The sequence below is a fragment of the Podarcis liolepis genome (assembly GCF_965112155.1).
Source record: "Podarcis liolepis genome assembly, chromosome: 4".
Classification (NCBI taxonomy): domain Eukaryota; kingdom Metazoa; phylum Chordata; class Lepidosauria; order Squamata; family Lacertidae; genus Podarcis; species Podarcis liolepis.
In genome coordinates, this window is record NC_139558.1 from 79,324,982 (window position 1) to 79,351,525 (window position 26,544).

General features: G+C 42.3%; 1 protein-coding gene across 8 annotated transcripts in view; it reads left to right on the forward strand.

Annotated features, from left to right (window-relative positions):
* The window catches only part of STARD13 (StAR related lipid transfer domain containing 13), a 242,495-nt gene that overhangs the window by 201,789 nt on the left and 14,162 nt on the right, over nucleotides 1-26,544 (forward strand). For all 8 annotated transcript variants that reach the window (XR_014525070.1, XR_014525071.1, XR_014525072.1 and 5 more), the window contains 9 exons: nucleotides 286-1,679; nucleotides 2,102-2,275; nucleotides 8,128-8,287; nucleotides 12,828-13,026; nucleotides 15,950-16,157; nucleotides 17,769-17,883; nucleotides 18,690-18,911; nucleotides 19,880-20,097; nucleotides 22,090-22,266. Coding sequence is in view for 5 of the 8 variants with exons in the window: in XM_083498861.1 (XP_083354987.1) it covers nucleotides 286-1,679; nucleotides 2,102-2,275; nucleotides 8,128-8,287; nucleotides 12,828-13,026; nucleotides 15,950-16,157; nucleotides 17,769-17,883; nucleotides 18,690-18,911; nucleotides 19,880-20,097; nucleotides 22,090-22,266 (2,867 nt within the window). In the remaining 3 variants the exon portion in view is untranslated. The remainder of the gene's footprint in view (nucleotides 1-285; nucleotides 1,680-2,101; nucleotides 2,276-8,127; nucleotides 8,288-12,827; nucleotides 13,027-15,949; nucleotides 16,158-17,768; nucleotides 17,884-18,689; nucleotides 18,912-19,879; nucleotides 20,098-22,089; nucleotides 22,267-26,544) is intronic.

Sequence of the window (26,544 nt, forward strand, 5' to 3'; positions counted from 1 at the left end):
CAGGCAAGAGAGAGGGAGGGAGGGAGATAGTACATTCCAAATGGATCTATTGAATGAGCTAATGTTGGAGGATATTGACTTCACAGAGAAACAGCTCTATTTGTGCATTTCAGAGCCTGTATTGGAATTTTAGAAAGTGAAGAAAGGAGGGCTGTAATCCATTATCTTTGAAAAAAAGAACAGTATCATCCAGCCTGCTTAACTTTAACTGCATCACAGGTTTTTTTTAAGTCTATAACGCTAAGAGGGGAAAGACATTCTATTTATCTATGTGCTGTTTTTCAGAGTGAAGACTCTGATGAAGAAGACCTTTGTGCCATCAGTAACAAATGGACTTTCCAAAGGACGAGCCGCAGATGGTCTCGGGTGGACGACATTGACACCTTACTTCATCAGTCAGACAAGCATGGGTCCTTGGGGGACATTAAAATGAAAATCACCACCAGCAGTGAAAGTGTGCTTACTGACCTGAGCGAGCCTGACGTCTCATCTATTCACAGCGAGAGTAGTGGGGGAAGCGACCATCGGAGTCATTCTGGAGCCAGCAACCTTCTCAGGGAGACATTTGACTGTTCAGGACAATATTGTGTAGAAAACGCTCTTTTGCATAACTCCACCTCAGTTGGCACCACCCCTTACCATCCTCCAGAAGACTCTCATCACCTCGGCAATGAGAAACCAACACGGACCAGAGCTAAAACCTTTCTGAAGCGTATGGAGACACTCAAAGCCAAAGGGGCACATGGAAAATTGAAAGGCTCCACAAGGACTAGTAACTTAGTGATAGGCAGACCTGTTCTTCAGCATGAGCCAAAAGCCCTAAAGGATATGCAATGCATCCAAATTGGGAATGGAAACCTCCAGAACATAACATCTCAAAACGCAGTCAAGCAAGCGTTTCCCTTCTCTGCTAAATCCAGCAGTGAGAGTAGCCAGTCAGAGATTAGCAGTAGTGGCATAAGTACTCCCTCCTTAAAGGAACGGAAATACCATGAATCAAATAAACGAGGCGGCATGTACCTGGAGGACCTGGATGTTCTTGCAGGAGCAGCACTGAGGCAAGTGATAGATCAGAATCGTAGAAATGAATTTCATTCCCAGGAGAACCTAGTTGTCCATATTCCGAAGGACCACAAACCTGGAACGTTTCCCAAGGCACTTTCCATAGAAAGCCTCTCCCCTACAGATAGCAGCAACCGCGTGAACTGGAGGACAGGCAGCATTTCTCTAAGCAATCAGAAGTGCTCGACACCCAAAGAGTCCAATCCCCTTGCTATCTGTCCAAAGGAGAGCCGAGTTAGCATTTATGACAACGTTCCAGGTTCTCACTTATATGCCAGTACTGGAGACCTTCTAGATTTGGAAAGGGAAAATCTCTTTCCTCATCTGGATGACATTTTGCAGCAGGTCAATGGGCTTCAAGAATCCGTAGACGACTGGTCCAAAAACATATTGCCAGAGCTGAAGAACAACGATCTATCCATTGGTGAACGTGGATCTTTATCATTCCGGTCACCAGTCAAGATTGCATTAGACTTTGAACAGAACTCTGTATCGGATGGCCGGACGACCCCTAGTGATATGGACAGAGATGGGACATCTCTCAATGAATCAGAAGCTACTGGTGTTAGGGACAGAAGAGATTCTGGTGTTGGAGCATCTCTTACAAGGCCAAACAGGTTTGTACCCTTCAAAATAATTGGATATAGGTTTGAAAATCCTGCTTCATGTTCCAAAGTTCCAAAGATGATAGATGATAGATAGATAGATAGATAGAGAGTGAGTTTTTGGATTATACCATGTGGTCATGATGATGCACCACCTTCTTTGTGAATGGGATGCACTGGAGCAAAAGTAAATTGCAATTTTGTACTTTATGAACGTTAATCATACCTGTAATGTTTCTCAGACATATAGACTTTTTCAAATGGGTTGTTTTTATGTTAGTTAAATGTGGAGAGTAGTCTCTAGAAACAACCAGTATGGATGGACAGCAGAAGGAAATATTGTATACTTGCAGGTGCAAATCTCTCAGAGGCCTCAAACATAGCACCATAATCAAACATCTTATTCTGTTGCTTTTTACTTTGTTTGTCTAAAGGCGATTACGTTGGCACAGTTTTCAGATCTCTCACCAAGTGTGCCATGCCATAGGATCACTGCAGATCAGCAGTCAGTCAGCTGCTCAGTTAAATCTGCTGCAAAAATTTTCCCTGCTTCGTCTTACTGCCATCATGGAAAAATACTCCATGTCAAACAAGCATGGCTGGACTTGGTGAGTACTAACATAGTTTAAGGCATTTGCACTTTTTTCAGCATACTGTTGTGATGAAGCCTAAAAATTATGTTCATTGTAAAATCAAGACAACTTGTTCCATCAGTATGCACTTTTGACATGTGGGAATCTTTTTGGTGAAGAGTTTAATATAGCCAAGGAATGGCTGTTGCAGCAGTTTCCCCCCCCCCCCTATTTATTTATTTATTTATTTATTTATTTCATTTAGTCTAAAGGTCATCCTTACAACCATGTTTTTTCTTTACTTGAAACGTACAGTACATTAGGCAATTTAGATTACACAGAGAGGGCTGATCAGAGGGAGGGTCTGGAAGGCTCATTTCGCCTGGACCTCAAACTGAAAGGGAAACTCAAATTTTAGCTTTTGATCAGTTTTGCAATTTTTTTTAAATTCACAGCAGATCCAAATGTGGCGAGCAGATACTTTTAACTTTTGGTTGCGACTTTAAGCAAATAAGAGATGTGATTTGGTACAAAGACTTTCTTTTGTTGTTGTTGTTGTCATCGTCAACTGATGCAGAATTTGCCAAATTAATGTGTTAAAAATGTTCCTAAATATTAATAAAAATGCATAGGACATGATGACACAAGGTTACCCAGTGGTGAACATGTCTTCTCAGTTTAACTGATCATATAAACAAACTACTCATACGAAACATAGAAAGTTGCTTTCTGCTGAGTCAGATCATTGGTCCATCTCAGCATTCTTTGCACTGACTTGGAGCAGCTGTTCCGGGTTTCAGGCAAGTGACACTCCTAGTCCTACATGGATTGAATCTGGAACCTTTTGCATGCAAAGCAGGTGCTCTACCTCTGAGCTATGACCCTTCCCCAAAGGCACTCTTTTTTGGGTGACTTTTTGGTATGCTGTCAATTATTGTTGTTGTTATTATGGCTAAAAGGGTAAAGGTACCCCTGCCCATACGGGCCAGTCTTGCCAGACTCTAGGGTTGTGCGCTCATCTCACTCTATAGGCCGGGAGCCAGCGCTGTCCGCAGACACTTCCGGGTCACGTGGCCAGCGTGACAAGCTGCATCTGCCGAGCCAGCGCAGCACACGGAACACCGTTTACCTTCCCGCTAGTAAGCAGTCCCTATTTATCTACTTGCACCCGGAGGTTCTTTCGAACTGCTAGGTTGGCAGGCGCTGGGACCGAATGACGGGAGCACACCCCGCCACGGGGATTCGAACCGCCGACCCTGCGATCGGCAAGCCCTAGGCGCTGAGGTTTTACCCACAGCGCCACCCGCGTCCAAATAACCACCCGCATTATTATGGCTAGGGGGTCTCAAAAGCTGGAAGTAGCCCCAGTCTCTCTGGACCTCTGGAAGGGCCCAATGACAGAAGCTTCATTTTGCTTTTATGGTGAAAACCCATTTTGTATTTCTAAAATTACAAGATTTCCTATTTCCATCTGTGGGAAGTGAACTAATGGTCCAAGGGTCCATGCCAAGATTGTTATCTCATCAGGAAGAGAAGCTTTGGCTATTTAAGCATTATACACATGTTGTGGTGCTGTAGAGATGTTTAGAGCAGTGGTTCTCAAGATGTGGGTCCCCAGATGTTGTTGGACTATAGCTCCCATCATCCCTGAGCTCTGGCCTTGCTAGCTAGGGGTGATGGGAGTTGTAGTTCAACAACATCTGGGGACCCACAGGTTGAGAAAGAGGGTGGCAACACCTCTGGGCACCTCCATTCAGGACCAAGGGCAGATTCCAACATTCCATTAGTGCAATGATTCCCACTTGTGCAACAGAGCTTTCCCCTCCTCTTCTCTCCCCACGTGCACCCTGCTTCTTCCCCAAACCTTCAGAGGGTTGAGGGAAACCCAAGAACAGTTTTAGGAGGCGCACAGGGGAAGAAGAGAGAGAGTTCCATTGCACAAGCGGAAATCCTTCTGTTGACAGAATGCATTAGCCCTACAATGCCAAATACTTGCTTAATTAGAAATACTGATAGAACTGGTGCGAGTTTTCAGAGATCGCCTTATTGTGTTACATGGGTCTAAACCCAAATCTGAGTGTTTAACGGGGCAGTGCTGGAGCAATTACAGTGCCAGTTTACAGCTATTACTGTTCATTGTGCAAAATTAGTTAGCATTCTCATTACAGAAGTTTCAGGGTTTTTGTTCTTTTGCTACCTAAAGGGTAAAAGGTCAATTGATTCTGCAACTAATTTAGAATTAGGCAGGGAATAGTGATATGTCTACTCCCATCCCACTACGAGATCCTAAAATGTGTGGCAAGTAAATGGAAGGGCATGGAACACTGAGAAGAAAAAACATTGAGGGTAAATTCCTTTTTTTAAAAAAAAATTAAAATAATAATACAGTGGTGCCTCGCAAGACGAAATTAATCTGTTCCGCGAGTCTCTTCGTCTTGCGGTTTTTTCGTCTTGCGAAGCACAGCTATTAGCGGCTTAGCGGCTATTAACGGCTTAGCGGCTTTAAGAAAAAGGAAACAAACTCGCAAGAACTCGCAAGACGTTTCATCTTGCGAAGCAAGCCCATAGGGAAATTCGTCTTGCGGAACGACTCAAAAAACAGAAAACTCTTTTGTCTTGCGCGTTTTTCGTCTTGCGAGGCATTCGTCTTGTGAGGCACCACTGTAGTAAAATGTAGATATAATACATTAATAATCCTACCTTTAATTTAAAAAAAACCAGCAACAGTATTGGTTAGGCATTATATCAATGAAAATAATACATAAAATTACATATTATCTTGACGTTTCATATTCCACAAATTTATAAACAAACTCCACATTTCAATAAACTTAACTTATTATATGCAAGTTTTGTTAGACATACTAAAGCTCCTACACATTCATACCAGGGTGATATTAAAATGGTTCTCCGCGGTTTCCAGGATGCTGCTATCACTGCCTTGCTACTATGAGTAAACTGTCGATGTGGGTGAATTATGAACCAAAAGTATGTCATGCAGCATAAAATACTGGGGACAAATTTAGTTTGGAATCTGGAACTGACAGACTGCAGCACAGATTATTAATATTCTTTCTTGCTGTAGTCGGTATCACTTCTGTCATCTACACTGAGGTTTTCTGCCGCAATATCATCTTCATGAAATGGCATTCAGATCTCTTCCTCTGCATTTATTAAAGATTTCAGAGATGAGGGCACTTGGGCACGCACTTGTGAGTTTCAGTTTTCTAGCCATGGTCTTGTAGATTGCACAGAGAGGCTTACTTAAAGTAGCTCAGTTCCAGAGTCTACAAATAAAATTTGTCCACAGTAATTGTTCTAACATAACATATTCTGGCTGAGTACTTTATAGCATTAGCTGGCATCTTAGTGGCCTCTGTGAGAGTGCTAAGGATATTGCTCTCATTTTACAGCCAAAGGCAAGGAGAGCAACGTTGTTACTGTTGGTTCTAGTCACCCAGGAAGCATAATTCAGAAAGGCTGCCTCAGAGCACTCCCAGTAGATTCCATGCCTGCAGTAGTAGTAAAACTATAATAAAAAATAATCAAGAGAAATAAATACAGGCACCACGTTTGTAACCAAACTTCCCTTAAATTAATGGAATGGCTTTGCAGTTTATATGTTGTACCATGTACTTGTTCAACTGCAAAGTAATATTTAGAGATTTGTGCTAGATATCAGCCATTCAGAAAATATACAGTGCAGAGAGAATTATCCGTCAAGTTAAATAAAGAGGAAAGAGAAGAGGCTGAAAGATAATAATAATAGCAATGAGAGCGATGAATCACAGGATGTGAGTGTCCAGATCTTCTGATTTGCTACACTCTTCCCTCTTAGCATGTTAACCTCTTAGGACATCCTGATGGATGAGTAGCTAACCCAGTCACTGTTTGCCATGAGAGAGCAATGTATGTGTGATGCCTGCTCCAGTGAGTGGCCTGGAATGTCTGCCTGCTCTCTTGGTTCAGTGGCAGTAGCTGTGAAGCACTTGGAGATAGCATCTAGGCCAAATATAGATGGCCAGCAACAAGCAGGTAGAACAAGAAGGGACCTCATTCCCTGTCACTGTCTTCCAGCTTCCACCACCTGAGGCAGATGCTTTGCTTAAGTCAGACTACTTGTCCATCTAGCCCATAATAATTTGCTACGCAAATTAGTCTCAGACAGAGTTCTTTCCCATCATCGGCTATGTGTGCTCCTTTTATAACTGAAGATTCAGGGAACAGAAGCTAGCATCTTCCAACACTCAGCGCATGTGCTCTCCTACCGAACTGTAGAGTCTCCCCAAAAGCAGGAGCTCCCCATTGAGGAATTGGACCCGGTTCTCCTGCATGACAGGAGAAGATAACTGGCAACTAGCAGAGCAATCCAAACTTCAGACAGGCAGTACTTCCATTGGGAGGATGAGTAAACTGCAGAGGTCAGTAGAGCTATTCTGAGCTGGGTGGAGAGAGGCCTTTGGGGGCATTGGTTGGAATCCTAACTTTCTACTTGAGCAGTCCCCTGCCGCTGCCTCTGGTTGCCCTGGGCCTGTTAGGTATCTCCACCTCTCTTGTACTCCTCACATGGCTTCTTTTGACCATGTCTGCCGTCCCACCTGACACAGCTGAAACTTGCTTCAGTTCCACTTAAAATGATGTTTCTCACAAAGGTACATCTGTGGCGTTTCTATTGCCTGCATTTGTTTGCTTCAGAAATAAAAACTCACTGAACTGAAGCAGAACCCTGAGAGTTTCCCCGTAATCCATTATTTGAGCTTCGAATTTGGCATGTAATGTTCCCTCACTGTAATTCTAAAATTGAATGGTAATGATAAATCATGCAATTTGAGATTACAGACATAATGAGCCACACTGAGGAAATTAACTCTACATGCTTTCAAGTTTAATCTTCTGCCATTATTTATTGCACTTCAAGTTGTCAAGCATTTTCTAAGGAAGTGTGTCGGGCTCAGCTAGTTGAAAGCTGTGTTGCCGAGGATGCTCTCTTGTAGAACAAATATGTTTGATTGCCAATGGCAGTTCCACTACCGAGAGCATAAAATGTGCAAAAACGTAAAGCCTCTATAAATTCTGCTGTAGGAACGAAACCTATTTGCTCCCAGTTAACTCTTTCCTTTTTCCATCTTTGCTGCTCCTTTTATCAAACCCTTCTATGCTGCTCCTGGAAAACTAGAGAAATGCATTGACTAAGTTCATCTTTCATACAGAGCACATGTTATCGAAAGAGAAGCAAATGCCCAAACCAAAACACTTATGGGAAAGAAGTAGGTCATTAAATGTGGTGTGCATCTTTGGGGGTTAGATGTTTTAGCTGGAATTATATGTAATGTAAACCACCCAAAGTAAAGAAAAGGTTGTTTGCTGCCTCTACTATAACCTATGCTAGCTATGCACTACTTCCAGTGTTGGAAACAGCAGGCCTTTGAGGAGCAGCTGCTGGGAACCACAAGTAAGCAGAGTGCTTTTGCATGCAAGTCCTGTATGCAGGCATCTGGTTGGCATCTGTGAGAACAGCATGCTGGACTAGGTGGACCTTTGATTTGATCCAGCCAGACTTTTCTTATGCTCTTATTTTTTTCTTTTGGTTCCTGTTCAATCCTCATTCTGTAGCAACCCAGTGGATACATGGGGAATGTTGGTGTGGGTTATTGATTGATTGTGGGTGTGAGAATTGACTAGGCTGTTATTTTTCTGCAAATGTGTGGCTTCTGAACTTTCAGGCAACTCAGGGACTGCATGGCTAGAAAGCTGTTTCATGCCTCAGGACAGCACCCACACACTGTGTGGTCAGGGAGGAATGATATATGTCCACCATAGAGATGGGTAGTTTTTATAGGATACACAGTTGTGTTGTTTTTTATTTGTACTATTATTATCATCATTAGGTCTGTACCAAAGTTCATGAAGAGGATGAAAGTTCCAGACTACAAGGATAAAAACATATTTGGTGTGCCTTTAATAGTTCATGTGCAAAGAACAGGGCAGCCCCTTCCACAGAGCATACAACAAGCGCTGCGCTATTTACGCAACAATTGCCTGGATCAGGTAGGTTCTTCATTTCTATAGGTGTATGAGCATACAAACTCCTAGAGCAGCTTTTCCCCAGCTAAAATTATACGAGGTGGGTTTTTATGCCTTTGGTCTTATTGTTTGGACTAGCATAATGTCCCTTCAAAGATGACTAGACAGTTTTAAGAATTTAGTAGTGTGTGCTAGCCCTATTGCTGCCATTAAAAATTATTATTTACGTAGCACACTTTAATTTGAGAATGCTTTACTGTCTTTATTGTGCTTGCCCTTACCGCAACCCTAGAAAGTATGGAACTGTTAGTCCCATTTTACAGATAAACAATGGACTTGTCTGTTGTTTGCAGAACTAAAATGTTGTCTCTTCTAGCATACAGAATGGCATTGGTCTTATGGCTACTATTCATGTATATTTGGTTGTTGACACACCCAGAAATTAATCTCTATGTTCCCCTTGCCCAAATCTGAAACTTCCTAGCAGAAGACATCAGAAAAAAGTAGATGAAACAAACTCATTCGTTTTATGGATAGAGGTTGTCTGTCTTCTGAGAATCTTGAAGGGCAACAAACCCCCATCTCCACATTCTGGTCTTAGAGACATGCACAACCTTTATTAAAAAGGAGTTAGCTGCATCAGTAATATATTATTAATTCAGTTACCCTCTCTGACCTGTTCTCTTACAGTAATAATTACCACCAGTGGGCTTACCCTACCAAGAAAAAAATGCTTACATCCCATTACTACTGGGTTTTCAGTAGCATATCTGGGAGTGCAGTTTAGCAGTTTCAAAGAACAAAAAATAAATAAAAAGGTCAGACAAAAATCATTGAACAATAAGAGAGATTAGCAGCATCAGGGTGTAATGCAGCAAGATATTTAATTCTGCTTCCATGGAATCTGATCCTTGCTTCTGATTCAAGTGTAATTGAGAGAGACTTATTTTAAAGTGAGCTTCAAGTGGCGTGTTGTGCTCTGACCTTTTGGCTGGCCACACCAGAGCATTGACAAACTGTATGGGCTACTGCTCTTCCTCTGCTGTGTGTGATGAGAAAAGCATTTTAAAAAAGAGGGGGAGGAGAGAGAGAAAGGCAAGAGAAGAGAGCCAGCATATAAATACTGGCTGCAATCTAAGGCAGTGCCATTTACCAACATTCCCAAATGTCTGCTCCACCAGCCACATGCCATTTCGAAAGCAATTGTATAAATGTTCCCAAAGAGTGATGGTTTGGAAGACCTGCTGTGCATGAGCATGAAGCAGTGGATATGTGCAAAAAAGCTCTGGATCAAGGGCACATACATTATTTTTCAGTTCTGCACTAGCTATATATAAGCTTAAAAAGGTAAAGGGACTCCTGACCGTTAGGTCCAGTCGTGGCCGACTCTGGGGTTGTGGCGCTCATCTCGCTTTATTGGCTGAGGGAGCCGGCATACAGCTTCTGGGTCATGTGGCCAGCATGACTATACCACTTCTGGCGAACCAGAGCAGCACACGGAAACGCCGTTTACCTTCCCACCGGAGAGGTACCTATTTATCTACTTGCAGTTTGATGTGCTTTCGAACTGCTAGGTTGGCAGGAGCAGGGACCAAGCAATGGGAGCTCACCCCGTTGCGGGGATTCGAACCTCCAACCTTCTGATCGGCAAGTCCTAGGCTCTGTGGTTTAACCCACAGCGCCACCCGTGTCCTTTATATAAGCTTATTGATAGGCTATTGCAAGTATGTGTTGGAGTGTTAGAGGGATGCATTGCACTCTTTTCTCCAGTAAACAAGGTAAGACCCAGGGGTTTCCATTCACTGTTTTCTGATTTTAAAGGAAATGGGATTACTATTGTGCAATATATTTTGCTTTCTATTAATAGTTTCAAGAAATAAAATATAATAGGGGTAAGCAACATGAAGGCCCACTGGTTGTCTTCAGTGCTCCAAGGCTCTTTTCTTCCCTTGAAAAAGCTTGTCTTTCCTCTCCACCTTTTCTCATGGAACAGCACGTTTTTAAGTGAATCAGCAGCAGGAATAGTTTGAAGGAACCTCTTAAGTATAATAGCAGCAACAGCAATAGGTTTTCTACCCTTCCTTTCTGTCATTAAGATGCCCAAGGCGTTTAACACAGCCGTAACCTATGCCAGCTCCTCCAGTGCATCACAAAATAAACCTCAAGCATAAAAGATCAGCAAAATGGGTTCAAACAATGATTAGCTGCAGACTGGTTACTGATGAGTAACAAGCCACTATAGATTCAGAGCTTAGCCTTTTATATATATTGAATTTTTTAATGTTTGGCACAAGAGCTTCTATTACTCAGACTGATGAAGAGATGGATGCAGCTTAGAACAAATTCAGTCTTTTAGTATTAAATAAATTTGGTGTTGCAGTCACTTACTGTTGGTTTTCTGCTCTGTTCTGACTCCAACCTTCACATGTGACCATAAATTATGCTGGAATGCAGAACTATTTACAGTGCTTTTTGTGTTGACATTTAGTCCATGAGGCTTTTTGTATATAGCATTTTAAAGTTTGCATTTAAAGTCAGTTTTCAGATCAGTAAAACATTTGTTTCTAGTAGACAGCTGGGATTCTTTCTAACTGTAATAAACTGTGCAGAATGTAAGCCCATCAATATCATTATTAAGAAACATCAGTCCTGAGTCAAGCAGTGCAATGATAATTGAGACAAATATATGTGGTGAGGCAAAGGAAAACTTCAGTTCTATAATTTGAAAACGGAAACATGCCCAATCTCTTTTTCTCATAGATTCCCCACCACCACACACTATGTCGTCATCCCTCCTACTGTGAAATGAGGAAAAATAACCTTAATAGATCCCCAGTGGTATAACACAACTTCACTTGGGAATTAAAATGTGGTTTGTACACAGGAATTTGCCCCGGGGGCATTCCATTTATGAGAACTGCTGGAAAAGGGACAGTGCTGTGCAAAGCTGCTAGACAGCTCATTTGAAGAATTATCAGCTTCTTGCAGAAGAAAGCACATGGGAAAAATATTTATGTATCACAGAAAGCCTATGTAATTAATCCCTACCACATCTTCTTCCAAGCTAAGGCAACAGGATAGAAAAGAGCCTGGAAGACTTAGTCTGAAAATTATGTCCTTCAAATCCAGCTATTACTTGGCAACCAGTATATGATATAGGTAGAAATAATCTTTTCTGACTGTCTGCCACAGTAGCTGAGCTATTTCATTTATGTATTTAAAGGTTTCTCGTCCACACTTCATTGGCACCAGTACCAGGACAAAGGACTATATAAATTATTTAAAAAGATTGAAAATAAAATATAAAAAAACTGTCAAACAAAACAGCTAAACGCAGTCAGAATGCATGGATTACCCCATTTGCCTGTAAAATGTACAAAGATGGGTCCTCAGCACTTTTTGAAAATGCTTGCGTTCAGTCGTTTTATTTAGAGAAAATGATATTTTCTTTGGTGTGTTACGCCTTGATATCAGACACCACTGACAGCACAGTATGACTTAAGATAGCATAACGGGGTTGGAGGCTATGACAGACTGGAAGAAGATCGGGATCTGGCAGCCAATATACACACCCTCTGCAAGAGTTAAGGAGTCTGCTGTTAAGGTAGTTAATCCGTAGCATCTGAGAGCAGTGTAGTTTTATCATACTGGCATGCAGATATTGCCAAACTTGATTTCATCTGTGGTGGACTTTGGGTGGTGATGTTTCACTCCGCTTCAAAGGTAGCTGGGCAAACAGTTGTAAACCTACTGATAAGGGTGTGTGAGGGAGAGGATTGCGAGTTACAGGCAGATAGAACTGTACTCTAGGTGGAAAAATGGCAGCCACCCCATTTAATGGGTCTCTTCTTGTGTAGCTTATATGGGAAATGACCTTTTTAGAGACCATTTTGACACCGTGTGATGTGCCTGTTTACTCAGCATTTCTAGGTTTTAAACAGTGACTATTTTAGTGTTCCCTTGTTTAGCTTTTTTTAAAAGTGTTTTGATGCTGTTAACAAACATTGGAGTACAGATGTTCTTGTCACATTACCTTAATCTCTTAATATTTATGCACAGCACAGAGGTATCAGATGGTGGGACCACGGAACTGTGCAAATGTAGGGAAATGACCACATGAATAAAATATGGAGGAAGCTGTATATTCTGTTACACAGACTCCGATTCAGAGTAGTCCTTTTGCAAACAGAATGTCCCATTTTTTCGCAGTGGTGGAGTCCATTCACAGAAATAATGGAGCAGCTTTCCTCCCAATTCAACCTTTCCTCTTGTACTCTCCCCATACTGCTCCAGATGGTCTCTTGGCCACCCAAAGAAGTAGATTTTTGGGTGACATAGGAGAGAGAAATCTGCAAAACTATTCTCTTACCTTCCATGAGTAGAGCGCAACTTGCATATCTTTGGCGCCAACCCATTGACCGGAATATGCCCTGATCTTTATTTAATTACAGCAGTTGTGGTTCGGGTTTGTTTTTTTAAAGATACTCCTGTATAATGTGTATTTTTCTCACTGATCATAATGCCAAATGGCTACATAGCTAACGGAATGTGGCTTATCTTTTAGGTGGGTCTTTTCCGAAAGTCAGGTGTGAAATCCCGAATACAGGCCTTACGCCACATGAACGAAAGCTCTCCTGAAAATGTCAACTATGAAGACCAGTCAGCGTATGATGTGGCAGATATGGTAAAGCAGTTTTTCAGGGACCTGCCTGAGCCTCTGCTCACTAGCAAATTAGGAGAAACGTTCCTCCACATATATCAGTGTAAGTACTAGGGTTGTTTCCATTAGCAGTGAATGTGGACTATTAGGCCTTTAAACTATTCCGTGTCTAGCTTAATGCAGGCTTTCCCAAACTTGGGTCTCCAGCTGTTTGTGTACTAAAACTCCCACCATCCCTAGCTAGCAGGACCCAGTGTTCGGGGATGATGGGAATTGTAGTCCTAAAACCAGCTGGAGACTTGGGAAGCCCTAGTCTAATGTATTTGCTGAGATCATACTAGCAGCAGCATCAACAACAACAACAACAAAATCCCTTCTCGCCTTGCTGTTTGATTTACCAGCAAACACATAAAATCAGCTGGCCCCAAAGTAAGAGGAGGAAATAGAGACACTGGCAGGAGCAGCAAGTTGCATTTTCCTCATGAAGCCCAAGCCAGGGCTGCAGTCAAAACTTCTTAAATAACACCAGTTATTGAAAGGGTATGTGTGATTTTTCTGGTGTGCAAACATAATAACAGTGGGCTTCAGTTTTGTTTCACTGAAAGACAATCTGTAGATAGCCCGTAATTTTAAAAGGAGGGTGTTCTTTTTTGTAATTTTCTTGCTAAGATCCGGAATTGTTTCATGGCACACCATGTTCCTGTTTTTCATGCTTCAGAACCAGCAGCATCCCAAGGTGGGAAATGCTATGTCTACCTAGTGTGGTGTGTTTTCCACAGGGTAAAATCGCAGCATCTCTCATGTTCTTTTGCATAGATGGGCAGAGCATCAATCAAAATTCCAGCCACCCTGGAATTTCCTTGCTGCTCTGTACATGCAGGTAAGAAAAGGAAGTTGTGATTGGTTCTGGCTAGTGGGCCCAAGCACTGTGGTTTATAAAAGGAGTTGGAAGATACCCCCCTCCCCCAGCATAAAGAAGTCTGTCCGCTCCTCTTCTCTTGAAATCACTGCATTTCCCCCCCAGCCTAGGAATTTGGAGCTGTAATATATTCACCTCACCATCTTTTTCCTCTAAAAAAAAAGTTCAAATAAAATGCTTGACTGACAGCACAATTGCAATCCCAGGTACATCTACTCAAAGGTAAATCCCACTGAGTTCAATCAAGCTTACTCCCGGGGAAACTGGGTCTAGAGTTGCAGCCTGAATCTTCAAATAAAGAGAAGATAGCGGCTTGCTGAAGCATGTACTATAAAGCAGTTTCTCCTATTCTTTCATTGGTTTAGTGTCTGATTTACACAGGGGAACCTTGAATGCAAGCTGAGTGAACAGAGTGGTGGCTTGTGAATTAGTTTTATCAGGCGTTAATATTTAAGCTTCCTCCATTCATGCATTTATTAAACTCCCCCCCACACACACATACCCCTTGGCTCTGTAGAGGAGGACACACATTTCCCAAGCTTCCCTACTTTTCTTGTTGTGCCACAATGTTGCCTAGAAAAGAGCATGCAGTGTTATGGCATTGCGCTCTCGAAAGGAAATGAGGTCCCTGTTCACTGCGTGGCCCACTCCACTTCCCAGAGATTTAACTGCAGCAGTAAAGCTGTCCAGATGAACTCTGCAGGGACTGAAAGGGCTTATAAAAACCTCTGTATTCTGCCAGGGTTTTAAGGGCTGCTGTGCCGGTTTAATTTTGGATCTCTGCTTCCTGACTGTACTTAAACTGTATTTGTGCTACTGGCAGTATTTTTACTGGGTTTTATTGGGCTTTATGGGTGAAGCCCAGCCATGCCCATCTGCCAGTGGAGCAGACAAGGTTAGCTGAAAGGATCCCCCCCCCCCGCAGCCCCCTGCCCAACTCTACAATTGGCCCAGAGCCCCAGTCCTGAGCAGATCTGGGAGGGATGCAAACAGGGGCTGCAGCAGGGAAAAGATGGAGGGAAAACGGCACAACTTGGGATATTGCCATATGTGTCTGTTTTATTGCTGGTTTGTGAGGTTGCTTTTTAACAAGAGTGCCTCACCTTGATGGTCCTGATGGATATAGTAAGATCAGTTACAAATATACATACTACTACTACTACAAATAGTAGTGGTAGAGGAAAAAGGACAAGATTTTTAAAAGTAGAGATCTTTTCCCGTCTGCACTTGAATTGTTTTAATGTCTTGGGGCTTTTTTCTGCTTGTCATTTGCTGCCCTAGGCTCCTTTGTGAGGGAAGGTTGAATATGAATCAAATAAATAAATAAATAAGAGGAAAGAGAAATGGCAGAGCCAAATCAGAGCTATTGGTGGCACAAATCTTGGAGGCTGTCTTTCCAGCCAGTGCCTCTCAGCTCATTGGCTAGACACAGGAGCCTGAAGTTGGGCAATTGCAGGGTGCTCCGTTGACCAGGCAAAGGCAGCAACAAGGCATCTGGTATTATATTTTATACCTGTTCTGGCCAGTTTTATACCAGGCTTCATACCACCTGCCAATGTAGCACAGCTTGGGTATTGAGCAGTGAGCTTTTCACAGACACAGTTTATGGCCATTTGCTGCTAGCTTAGCCAGCTTGTACAGTGGTGCCATTTTCTGGTTTCTAATTTCTAAAACGACCCAAGGTGAACAGCAGTGCTGCCTTCAGAGCAGGACCTTGGATGTGGGGCCCTGCTAAGCTGCAAAATGCAGCAGGGCTTGCTTATATTTTGAAGTAATGCTGTAATACTATACACTCTGACCTGGGAATCAGTCCCATTTGACTCCATGAGAGTGACTTTGAGTTGGCACGCATCCGATTGTACTGCAAGTGAAGGGACTTTCAAGTCCAGAATCTAAAACGACCTGACTGCACCACTGGCGAACAGCAAGGCACAAAGTAGGTCACAGGATGTGAACAAGGAAAACTTATCATTGCTGCACACGAAAAAGTGTAGCTCTCTTCCAGAAGTAATTTGGAGTTTGGAGGTGAGATCGTATCTGATGTCCCAAAGCTCTTGTTTGAATTTACAATCAAATTTTTATTAAGCGGCACGTTTCGTTCCCTCAGATGTTCCAAAAGAACAACGGCTTCAGGCGGTCCAGGCTGCCATCATGTTGATGTCAGATGAAAACAGGGAGGTTTTGCAGACTCTGCTTTGTTTCCTCAATGACGTCACTTCCGTGGAAGAGAACCAGATGACCCCCATGAACATAGCCGTGTGCCTGGCCCCTTCGCTTTTCCATCTCAATCTGGTCAAGAAAGAAAGCTCGCCACGGTAAGGAATTGCTGCTTTTCTTGCTCTGGGTTGCAAGTTAAGAGTGTTGCTAGGTGCTTATAAAGACTCGGGGCAGAGACGTGTGACCCGCATTTTGCATTTGCTGATTTATATATGTATAGATGAAGCTTTAGGTCTTTGGGTTGCTGGGGTCTTGCCAGTGCTATGCTTTAGAGCATGCACAGCAACCCGGTAAGCAAAGTCTGTTTTTCAAAAAATGGGAGAAGGGGCAGGAAATCTGAGTCTCAGCACAAAACGCCTACCGATGCCCTAGTTGGAAGCGACATGATTATTCTGAGGCAACCTTAAGTTGTTGACCTTCCTCCCCACAGAAGCATGTCTGAAACCTTCACTATTCAGCTTTCATTGAACGCAGAGGATGCACCTCTTAACCCTGGAGTTTGACAATTGAGGTGTATATTTTTACGACTCACCCTCTTCTTAGGATTGTAATGTTTTAAACTATTTTTTTATGTTGCATTTCAAATTGTCATGATACCCCCTGGAACCTTAGGGTGAAGGTGGGGTAATTCTTAGTAGTAGTAGTAAGAATAATGGCTAAATGTTATACATGGACATTGTAAAATTTCAAGTTTCAGAATAAGGACTCGTTGAAAGCTTTTATCTCAGTGTCAGCGAATGTATGTGGAAATTCGTTAAAGTTGCTTTGAATTCCTTGCTCAGCTATGAAACTCACTGGGTTACTTTGACCCAGTCACTATCTCTCATCGGAACCTATTTTCTTGTGGCTGTTTTGAGGATAATGAGATAATAAAACCAGAAATTCATATTCCTGGAGGACAAGGTTATTAGTGACTACTAATCATGAGGGCTAAGAGCAGAAGACCAGTTGCTGGAAACTGCAGGAAGGGAGAGTGATATTGTGCTCATGTCCTGCTTGTAGCCTTGCCATAGGCATCATGTGTCTTAAACATGACCTTATGGATGCATTGATGCTTATGAATGACCTTATGGATGCATGGATGCTTATGAATGATGCACAGAAGAAGAGCTGTAGGTCAATGGTAGAGCAGTCGCTAAGCATGCAAAAGGTCCCGATTCAATCCCTGGCATCTGGTAAAACCAATGAAGATACTTATCTGACTAGGTTCCCCCAGCCATTCTAGGCGGCTTTCAACAAATTAAAATACAATACGACATCAAACATTAAAAACGTCCCTGAACAAGGCTGCCTTCAGATGTCAGATAGTTGTTTATTTCCTTGACATCCACAAGTCGGGCGCCACTACCGAGAAGGCTCTCTGCCTGGTTCCCTGTAAGTTCACTTCTCGCAGGGAGGGAACCGCCAGAAGGCCCTTGGAGCTATATTTCAGTGTCCAGGCTGAATGATGGGGGTGGAAACACTCCTTCAGGCAACTTGTTATGTTTGACTCTTTAACCTTTTAGTGATTTTTATTTCTTTGCCATGAGAATGTTTAAGGCATCCCCTTTTTCCTTAGTACAAAGGGTTTTCCCTCAAACGTTAAAAGTAGACTGTAAAAGACTCTTTGTAGGTTGGTACTGAAAAGTTTTAAGTGTCATGACATTGCCTTTCATCTGAAAAAGGCTGTTGTTCCTTTATCACACTTGAAACACTGAATTCATTTGCAGAGTAATACAGAAGAAATACGCAACAGGGAAGCCTGATCAGAAAGATCTCAGTGAAAACCTGGCAGCAACTCAGGGACTTGCACACATGATAGCAGAATGCGATAAACTTTTTGAGGTGAGTGGAAGATTCAGAAGTCAATATTCATAAGGGAACATGCTTTCAAGTACTTTGCCTATAAAGTTTCACTTTAGCCTTGGCATAAAAGTTTATGCACTGGAGTATTTTGTTGTTCACCTGGAAGGACCTCTATGTGATTTCATCTCTAACATTCTGGAACATTGTTATTCAATTCATCAGTCTCTTTCATCACAAAAGGTTACAGTTGTCAAAAAAAACCCTTCCATATATCTTTGTGATTTTGAGTTGTCTCATAAGAACAGTCTGTTCTATGCTATAAGGATAGTATAGTGTTCTATACTAATGTTACTTGAATATAGAATAAAGTCTTAACCTACCTAGTATTATTTGGACTTGAAGAACAGCCCAGTGGACAAGACATAACAGTGAACCAATAGACAAGCGCCATTCAGGTCTTCTAAGTAGTCATGTGATGAAGGAGAGGAGGGGCAAGTGCATTGCTTCCAACCATGTATCACCATTGATCTCCACAAGGTAGAAGGATAACGTCTGCTTGAGTGCTCCAGTTCCCCAAAGCTGGTGGAGTGGCAAAACCCAAGCAGGGAGGGAAGACAGGTAGCATACTCCCTCTCTTCCCCATAGATGCTGGTAATCATGCAAGGGCAGAGGAACAGCACCTCAACACAACTCTGATACATTCAATATTCCTTTTTGGAATTTAGATATTTGTAATCTTACAATTAGTGTCAGGCAGATATTTCCAGACAGGATTTCTATGAAATAGGTTTTGCACAAAAATATTAATTCCAAATCAATTCTTCCATCTCTTCCCCCACTTGCAGATCCCACATGATATGGTAACACAGTCTCGGAACTCGTATGTTGAGGCCGAAGTGCATGCTCCAACTCTGGTGGAACTGGGCAAGCAAATGGATGAAGAAGGTGGGAATTACCGGACCTACCTAGAAAGTCTAATACAGAGCCTCTCCAAAGAAGCAAAAGAAAAATTCAAAGGATGGGTCACTTGTTCCAGCACAGAAAATACGGACCTGTGCTACAAAAAGGTAGTTTCTGCAACCAAAACATATATTGACAAATTTTGCATATTTGGGGAACCCTGTGGAAACCCCAGGTTTAATCTCTAGTTTCCCAGGAAAATGTTGATCAGGATTCAGTGAGACACACCTGTGTTTTCTATAACCATAATAAGCAGTTCCCATTGTCTTTGAAGAGTACTCCATAAGTTGATCTTTCCATCCTTTAAATCAATTATGTTGAACCTGTAGTTTCCTATTACAGATAGGTAGCCGTGTTGGTCTGCCATAGTCAAAATAAAAAAATTCCTTCCAGTAGCACCTTAAAGACCAACTTAAAGAACTAACTTAGTTGGTCTTTAAGGTGCTACTGGAAGGAATTTTTTTTATTTTGACTGTAGTTTCCTAGATATTCTGAGACTACAACTCCCATCATCCCTGACCATGCTGGCTAGTACTGATGGGAGCTGGAATCCAAGAACATCTGGTGGGCCACAGGTTCTCTATCCCTGACTTAAGACAATTAAAATAAGTCTATCTTATATTGACATATTAAATAAAATATCCATGTTTCCATTGTCGGTAGCTAATCCAATGTTCAGCCACTAGTTTGCTGCCCTTGATTAATAGTTTTGCCACACAATCACATGGAATTTCATGTAGCTCAGCAGTACAATTTAGTGGAAGCATGAATGAGATTTCAATTCATAATCAACAGGCGCTGGCATTCTGAGGGCCCTTCTTTCCCCTCTAGCCTTTGTGCGCCCCAAAACCAGCTTGTGAAGGTAAGGAACCTTTCAGAGTGGCATCCAAAATAGTGCAGGTTGCTGTCTGCAGGGGACATTGGCGTATATTTCCTGGGGGCAGGCAGAAATACTTTAGGTACACAGACTGGCTTCTTTGGGTTTTTCTCCTTGTCTCATTCTTTACGCTTAACACATCAGCGCTTTCCCTTCTCTTGTCTTCCCTTCCTCCTTACCGCCACTCCCTCGATTAAGGTAGGAGATGGAAACCCATTGAGGATTTGGAAGGCAGCCGTGGAAGTTGAGGCTCCTCCCTCTGTTGTATTGAACCGAGTTCTAAGAGAACGCCATCTCTGGGATGAGGATTTCTTGCAGTGGAAAGTCATTGAAACGTTGGACAAGCAGACGGAGGTCTACCAATATGTTCTGAACAGTATGGCTCCTCATCCTGCTAGAGACTTCTTAGTTCTCAGGTAAATTAATTTAGTGGTAGGGTATGTTAGCAACCTTACCGCCAAGGCACATTGAATATTTAGACATTTGTACTTCATATGGCATCGTCCTTTTTTCCTATCATTATTATTTTTACCCAAATGACTTCTAATTTTGTGTAGGACCATAATACAGTGGTGCCCCGCAAGACGAAATTAATTCGTTCCACAATTTTTGCCGTCTAGCGAATTTTTCGTCTTGCGAAGCACGGTTTAAACGGTTTAACAAAGTCGCAAGACGTTTTCGTCTTGCGAAGCAAGCCCATAGGGGAATTCGTCTTGCGAGGCAAATCGCGAACGAAAAAACCTTTCGTCTAGCGAGTTTTTTGTCTTGCGAGGCATTCGTCTTGCGGAGCACCACTGTAGCCCAGATAAATCAGGCTAGTGGTAGGCCAGCAGCCTGTTCTCGCAGTGGCCAACCCAATGCCTATGGAAATCCTGCAAGAACCAGAGCGTGATAATTCATTCCCATCCTGTGGTTTCCATTCACTGGTATTCAGAGGCATTCCTGCCTCTGACCATGGAGGCAGAGCATAGGTATCACGGCTGGTAGCCTTATCCACCATTAATTTATCTAAACATCATTTAAAGCTAGGGTTGCCATATTTCAAAAAATAAAATTCCTGGCACCCACAAAGTTGTGGAGCTTTTTTTTTTAAGGAAACCCAAATTGTTGAGCTTTTAGTGGTTTTAAGCTTTTGGAGCTGTTTCCGTACTTCCGGGTTTTCCCTGACATTTTGCCAGTTCGGCAGAGTTCACCCCGACGCCATTTTTACACCTGAAAACCAGAACATGTCGTTATTTTCCCCCTGACATATGGCAAGCCTGTTTTAAAGCCATTCAAGTCAGTGGCCATCGTTTCCTCTTGTGGGAATTGGCATTTTACAGTGTTTATGTTGAATGTAGATGAAGGCACATAGCTTAAACTCCTCAGCAAACAACAGAAAATACACTTCACTCATATCAGATATCTATAAAATCAGTTCAAATCTCTTTCTAAAAAAAGAATACATTTGCATCTTTCACTCTGAAAACTATTTATTAAATGATGCCATTAAGCCATAAATATTGACAGCTGCCTCAAACAAGGACTATTTATGTAGCTGTGTAGGCTGTCAGAACAGCATTAATTCCACTGATCCAATTATTCTGGTTTTTTTCCTGCAGTGGCTCCATAAGGAGTTGTGTTCCTCACAGCAGGCTGATACTTCAGTTTCTCTTACTACCCTCCCCTATTGTGTAAGAAGTGCTTATGCAGGAGGCATCTTCCTTGGCTGGGGGGGTGGGGGACCTAGCTGCCTACCAAACTGAGGAAATGCTGGAACTGCCATAAGACTTCAACCCATCTTTATTTTCCTGGTTCTGCAAAGTATATTTCCTGACTCCACTCTGTGTGTGTGTGTGTGTATTTAATCTGTGACAGCCTCCAAATCCATCAGGACTGAGACGGGTAGACATGTTGGCTTGAAATTTAATTTGGAAACAAAACATTGTTTCTACTTTAAAATAGTCCTCAGTAAAATGCTATCCCCTCAGAAAATTACAACCTAAGAGACTTGTTTTTGCTGCTCAGCTCTCCTCCTACATTGTCCCCTTAAACATGCTCACATTTCATTGGGTGCCAGGACTGGACAGCCACTCTCCCAGCTTCTTTCTGTGAGCAAGTGTGGTGGCTGCTGTGCGTGCCCTCTTTCCATTGACAAGGTGCATTCCTGCAGCATTTTGTGCTCCTGTCTCTTTCTTTTCTTTTACATGTGGCAGCCATGTTGTGCTATGGCATGCTCTCATTGGCAGCCATTTTGTTTTAGACCACACTCCCGCAGCAGCCATATTTGCCCTTCTTCTCTCAAATCACTCTTCTGCATTGCTGTACTGAGGCAAGTATACTACTGATAGGATAGAGAGACGCAAGGCTGGATACCTTATTTCTTCGCCTCCAATTCACATTTCCTGTCTTAAAACCTGTTTCAACAGGACGTGGAGAACTGATTTGCCTAAGGGTATGTGCATATTGGTGGCTGTATCCGTGGAACATGAAGAAGCCCCTCTGATGGGAGGAGTGCGAGCAGTTGTTATGGATTCCCAGTACTTAATAGAGCCCTGTGGCTCGGGGAAATCTCGCCTGACACACATTTGCAGGGTGGACCTGAAGTAAGTATCCACCAGTCCCAAGATCCTGGTCAACAGGCTTCCTGAACAGAACTAGCATTTCTGAGCATTGATTGGCAAAGTTAGAGGAGTGCAGTTACTTCTGTTAAGAGAAACAACTTCTACTTGCTTGGTTAATATAAAAACGGGATTTTTTTTTAAAAAAATGCTTACTAAGTATTGTATCACCTTTGGCCCAATGGAACTTACTCTCAGGCAACTGTGCGTGGACTGGTTTAGCTCCATCTCCAGCATGATTTTTTAGCTATCCAATTATCCTTAGATTGATTCCATGGAGATACGCTCCTCCCAAAGTATTGTCAATTACAGCTCAGTTTCTGAACAGTTGTGCTTCAAGAGAACCATGTGCAACTGGTGGCAGTTAGTCAACAAGCTATCTCCATGTGGCTGGTGAATATGAAGCTAGCAGGCCAGTTCACTACATAGTGCCATAAAAAAATCTGAACTATTGCCCAAACTGGCCCCGAGGAAAGCATTATAATGAGCAGGAACATTTCACAAGGAACAAATACTCCTGTTTCTAAAAAGTTTATGTGAATGTTACCAATATAAGACCCATTCCATTGCTGTACTGGGCATCATGATGCAACATGAAGACGACTATTACCTGCCTTGACAGCCAAATAGAAGAAAACTCTGGGATAAAGATGTTGGCTTTTTGCAGTATAGTAACGCTGCAGAGAGCTTGCTGGGGAGATCATGCATTAAAAAGAAAGGACTCAAAAAGTACTTAAAGGTTTTAATAAGAAAAACAAAAACTCCATTTACACTAAATCCATTAACAAACAAACATGACCCAACCACCAACCCATCCCCCAGGGTAATGGGAGAGCTAGATGCTGCTCCTTATATACTCTACCCAAATGCTGACACACCTTAATCAAATACAACTCAGCAGCACCTGCTATGTTACACAGCTGTAAAGCTGGGTCTCGTTATCTTGCTCTGGCCCCTGCTCTGGCCCCTTAAAGACATACACATGGAGTGGAACAATGATGAACCTTTACATTTAAAGTAACCATTCAACATTTCCCCTGCGGTTCATCATTGTGCAACAAAAACATAAAGCATACTTTGTACATGTTTTTCATGTGTAACCTTTGTCAATACTTGATGTAAACTGCAACCTATAATGTTTAGTATGTTTAAGGTACATTACCACTTTCTTAAGAGCAGAGAAACATTGCATAGTGGGCTTTTCCACACTGTGAAGCATCTTTTAACAAAAGCTTAACTGTTTCATATTTTACACTTGGTGAATAGCACAAATCATAATCTTCACCTGGAATTTGTTGAAAGCCCCTAGCAACTAGTCTTGCCTTGTACCTTACAACTTCATTTTTGTCATTCATTTTAACTCTATAAACCCATTTTGAATCAATAAGTCTCATATCTGGGGTTTGTGGTACAAGAGACCAAGTGTTATGCTCTTTTAAAGAAGCTATCTCAGAGTTCATAGCTTTATACCAATTTACAGCTTGGTGCTTAGGTAAATTCTGAACATCACTGTAGCTTTTTGGCTCAAAAAACCACCTTATTGGCATACACAGTATTAAAATGTTCATCTGCAAAACGTTGTGCCTTCTGCCTCTTTCTATCTGAACGTCTCAGTCCGGAAGGAGAGTCAGACTCCTCAGACTTAATGGGACTCAGTGAACTACTAGTTTCAGGTTGTAAATTATCATTGTCAGACTGAAGAGGTGCCTGTAGGCTAAGCTCACGGTCAGAAAACTCAAGAGAATCTAACCTCCCCTCAGGTGCCTGTGACTTTAAGTCAAACAAATTATCAGATTCAACAGGCTTTTTGTCTTTTTCTATTAATTCAGAATCACCATTTCCTCCTCCTCCTGCTGCTGCTGCTTCCTCTTCTTCCTCAGTATCATTTATACCATCAGTATCTTGGAAAACAGCAACCCCATTCCAATTTACAGTTTGTATCATGCTTCTGGTAATATGAAATTTGCCAGTTGCTGGTATATAAATTCTGTACGCCCCCTGCTGGTAGCCCATTAATTTTCCCTGAACACTACGCTCACCCAATTTCTGCTTAGCGGGATAATGCATAATTACATCTGAACCCCAAATGCGTAGGTATTTCAGATTAGGGCGTTTTTTAAACAACTTCTCATAGGGGGTGACATCTAAACCAGAATGATAACTGCGATTTCTAACATAACAAAAGGCATGGAGCGCTTCAGCCCAAAAGTCTTTGGGCAGATTAGCATCGTGCAGATAAGTTTTAACCCCTGCCTGCAAGTCACGCTGCACAACTTCAACAAGCCCATTTTGCCAGGGACTTCGGGGGCAAGATAACTCATGAGTAGTCCCCTGCGCCTCCAGGAATCTCTCAAAATCCTCAGAAACAAATTCCCCACCCCAGTCAGAAAACAGGTTCTTAATAGGTTTGTTAAAATGCGTTTTTACCCAGTTGCAAAAAACCTTGTACTTCTCAAATGCTTGGGACTTCTCAGCTATTGCATAAGTCCAACAATATCTACTATACTGGTCTATGAGAGTAAGCCAGTACTTAGAACCTCCTAATGATGGTGGGAGTGGCCCAACTAAATCACAATGTACACGCTCAAATGGCTCAGTTACTTTCCTATCTGAGCACCTACCCTTGCGTGCAACCTTAATCTTATTCTTGCAACAGGATAGACATTGCATAAAGAATTTGCATGGTTTTAAGTTGAGGCCATTGACAATATTCTTTGTCTTAATTACATCAGCAAAATTCAGGTGTCCCAGAATTCTGTGCGCCACGTGGACACACCCAGAATGTGGCCTTACATTCCTCAACCCCTGGCTTGACTGTGCTGCTCTGCAATTTATAGGCGATTGGGAGTAGGTGCGAAAATACAGTCTATATAAACCATCAGATTCCCGGGCATACAATAGACGTTTGTTCCCCTCGAAAAACTCACACATAGACTTTAAGAAACGCACAGTTATGCCTTGACGGGCAAAGCACCTTACTGACAATAAATTGTCCACTGACGGGCAGTAAATGCAGTTCGCTATTGTAATGTTTAAAGAGTCAAGTTTAACAGTCCCCCTGCCAAGCGACTGCAAGACTTGTGAATTGGCTAAATGTACATTACCAATTTCCTCTTCGAAAGAAATAAACAAGCTTCGATCATTGCAAACGTGCTGCGATGCTCCTGAGTCGATAACAAAAGACTTCCACTTGGCATCTTTAATTCTTTTACAATCTTTAGTCCGAGCGTGAAAAGCTTGCGGCTCGTTTCTGTCTCTACTATACGATGCCAGCTGCTGGGCTGACGACCGTGATTGACGAACAGAAACAGGCTTGGGAGTACTTTGCTTTCTTTCGGATCTGCAGTCCTTTGCAAAATGTCCTTGCTTATTGCAGAACCAACAACACTTTGCAGCTTTAAATGCAGTTGTATCACCACAGGTTTGCATATGGTGTTCCTCATTCTTTCTGGAAACAGGAGTGCTTATGGCACAAGCCTCCCTTCTATCCAACTCGCCCATTAATCTTGCCGTTACCCCTTCCACAGTTAATTGTGCTGGTGGAACAGCAGATATCTGGCTAGCTATACCATCAAAGTCCTCATTAAGGGAACAAAGGATGATAAAAACATACTGAATATCAGGTACCTCCATGTCCCTTCGAATTAATTCGCCGCGTATTGCCTCCAGGCGTCTCAAGTGTGCTGCCAAATCACCACCAGGCTGCAACTTCGTCTGGTACAGCTGCTTGAAAAACGTCAATGCAGACGCTGACTCTTTTCTAACATGCACTGCTGCAAGACTGTCCCACATTTCTTTGGCAGTTTTCTTATTTCTTATATAGACTACTTGCTGGTCGCTGACTGCCAAATTAATTATCGCCCTGGCTTTTGCATCTCCTTTCGACCAAGCATTAGTTACAGGGTTAGGAGGGTCATCAGTTACATAGGTCCATACTTCTCTAGAGGTCAAAAGCGCCTCCACCCGAAAAGACCATAAACTATAGTTCTCATCTGTTAGCTGTGGGAAGACCAGAGCCTTCTCAGCTTCAGGAACCCGGTCAACCATTCTGGATATCTTCCAGACCCACAAAAACTACGCTAACAGGAGAAGGAATTTTCAAACCTTTCTCAGAGTCCAAAAATATGCAGTCATCCACTCAGCAGCTGGGCCCATAACCAAAGATGTTGGCTTTTTGCAGTATAGTAACGCTGCAGAGAGCTTGCTGGGGAGATCATGCATTAAAAAGAAAGGACTCAAAAAGTACTTAAAGGTTTTAATAAG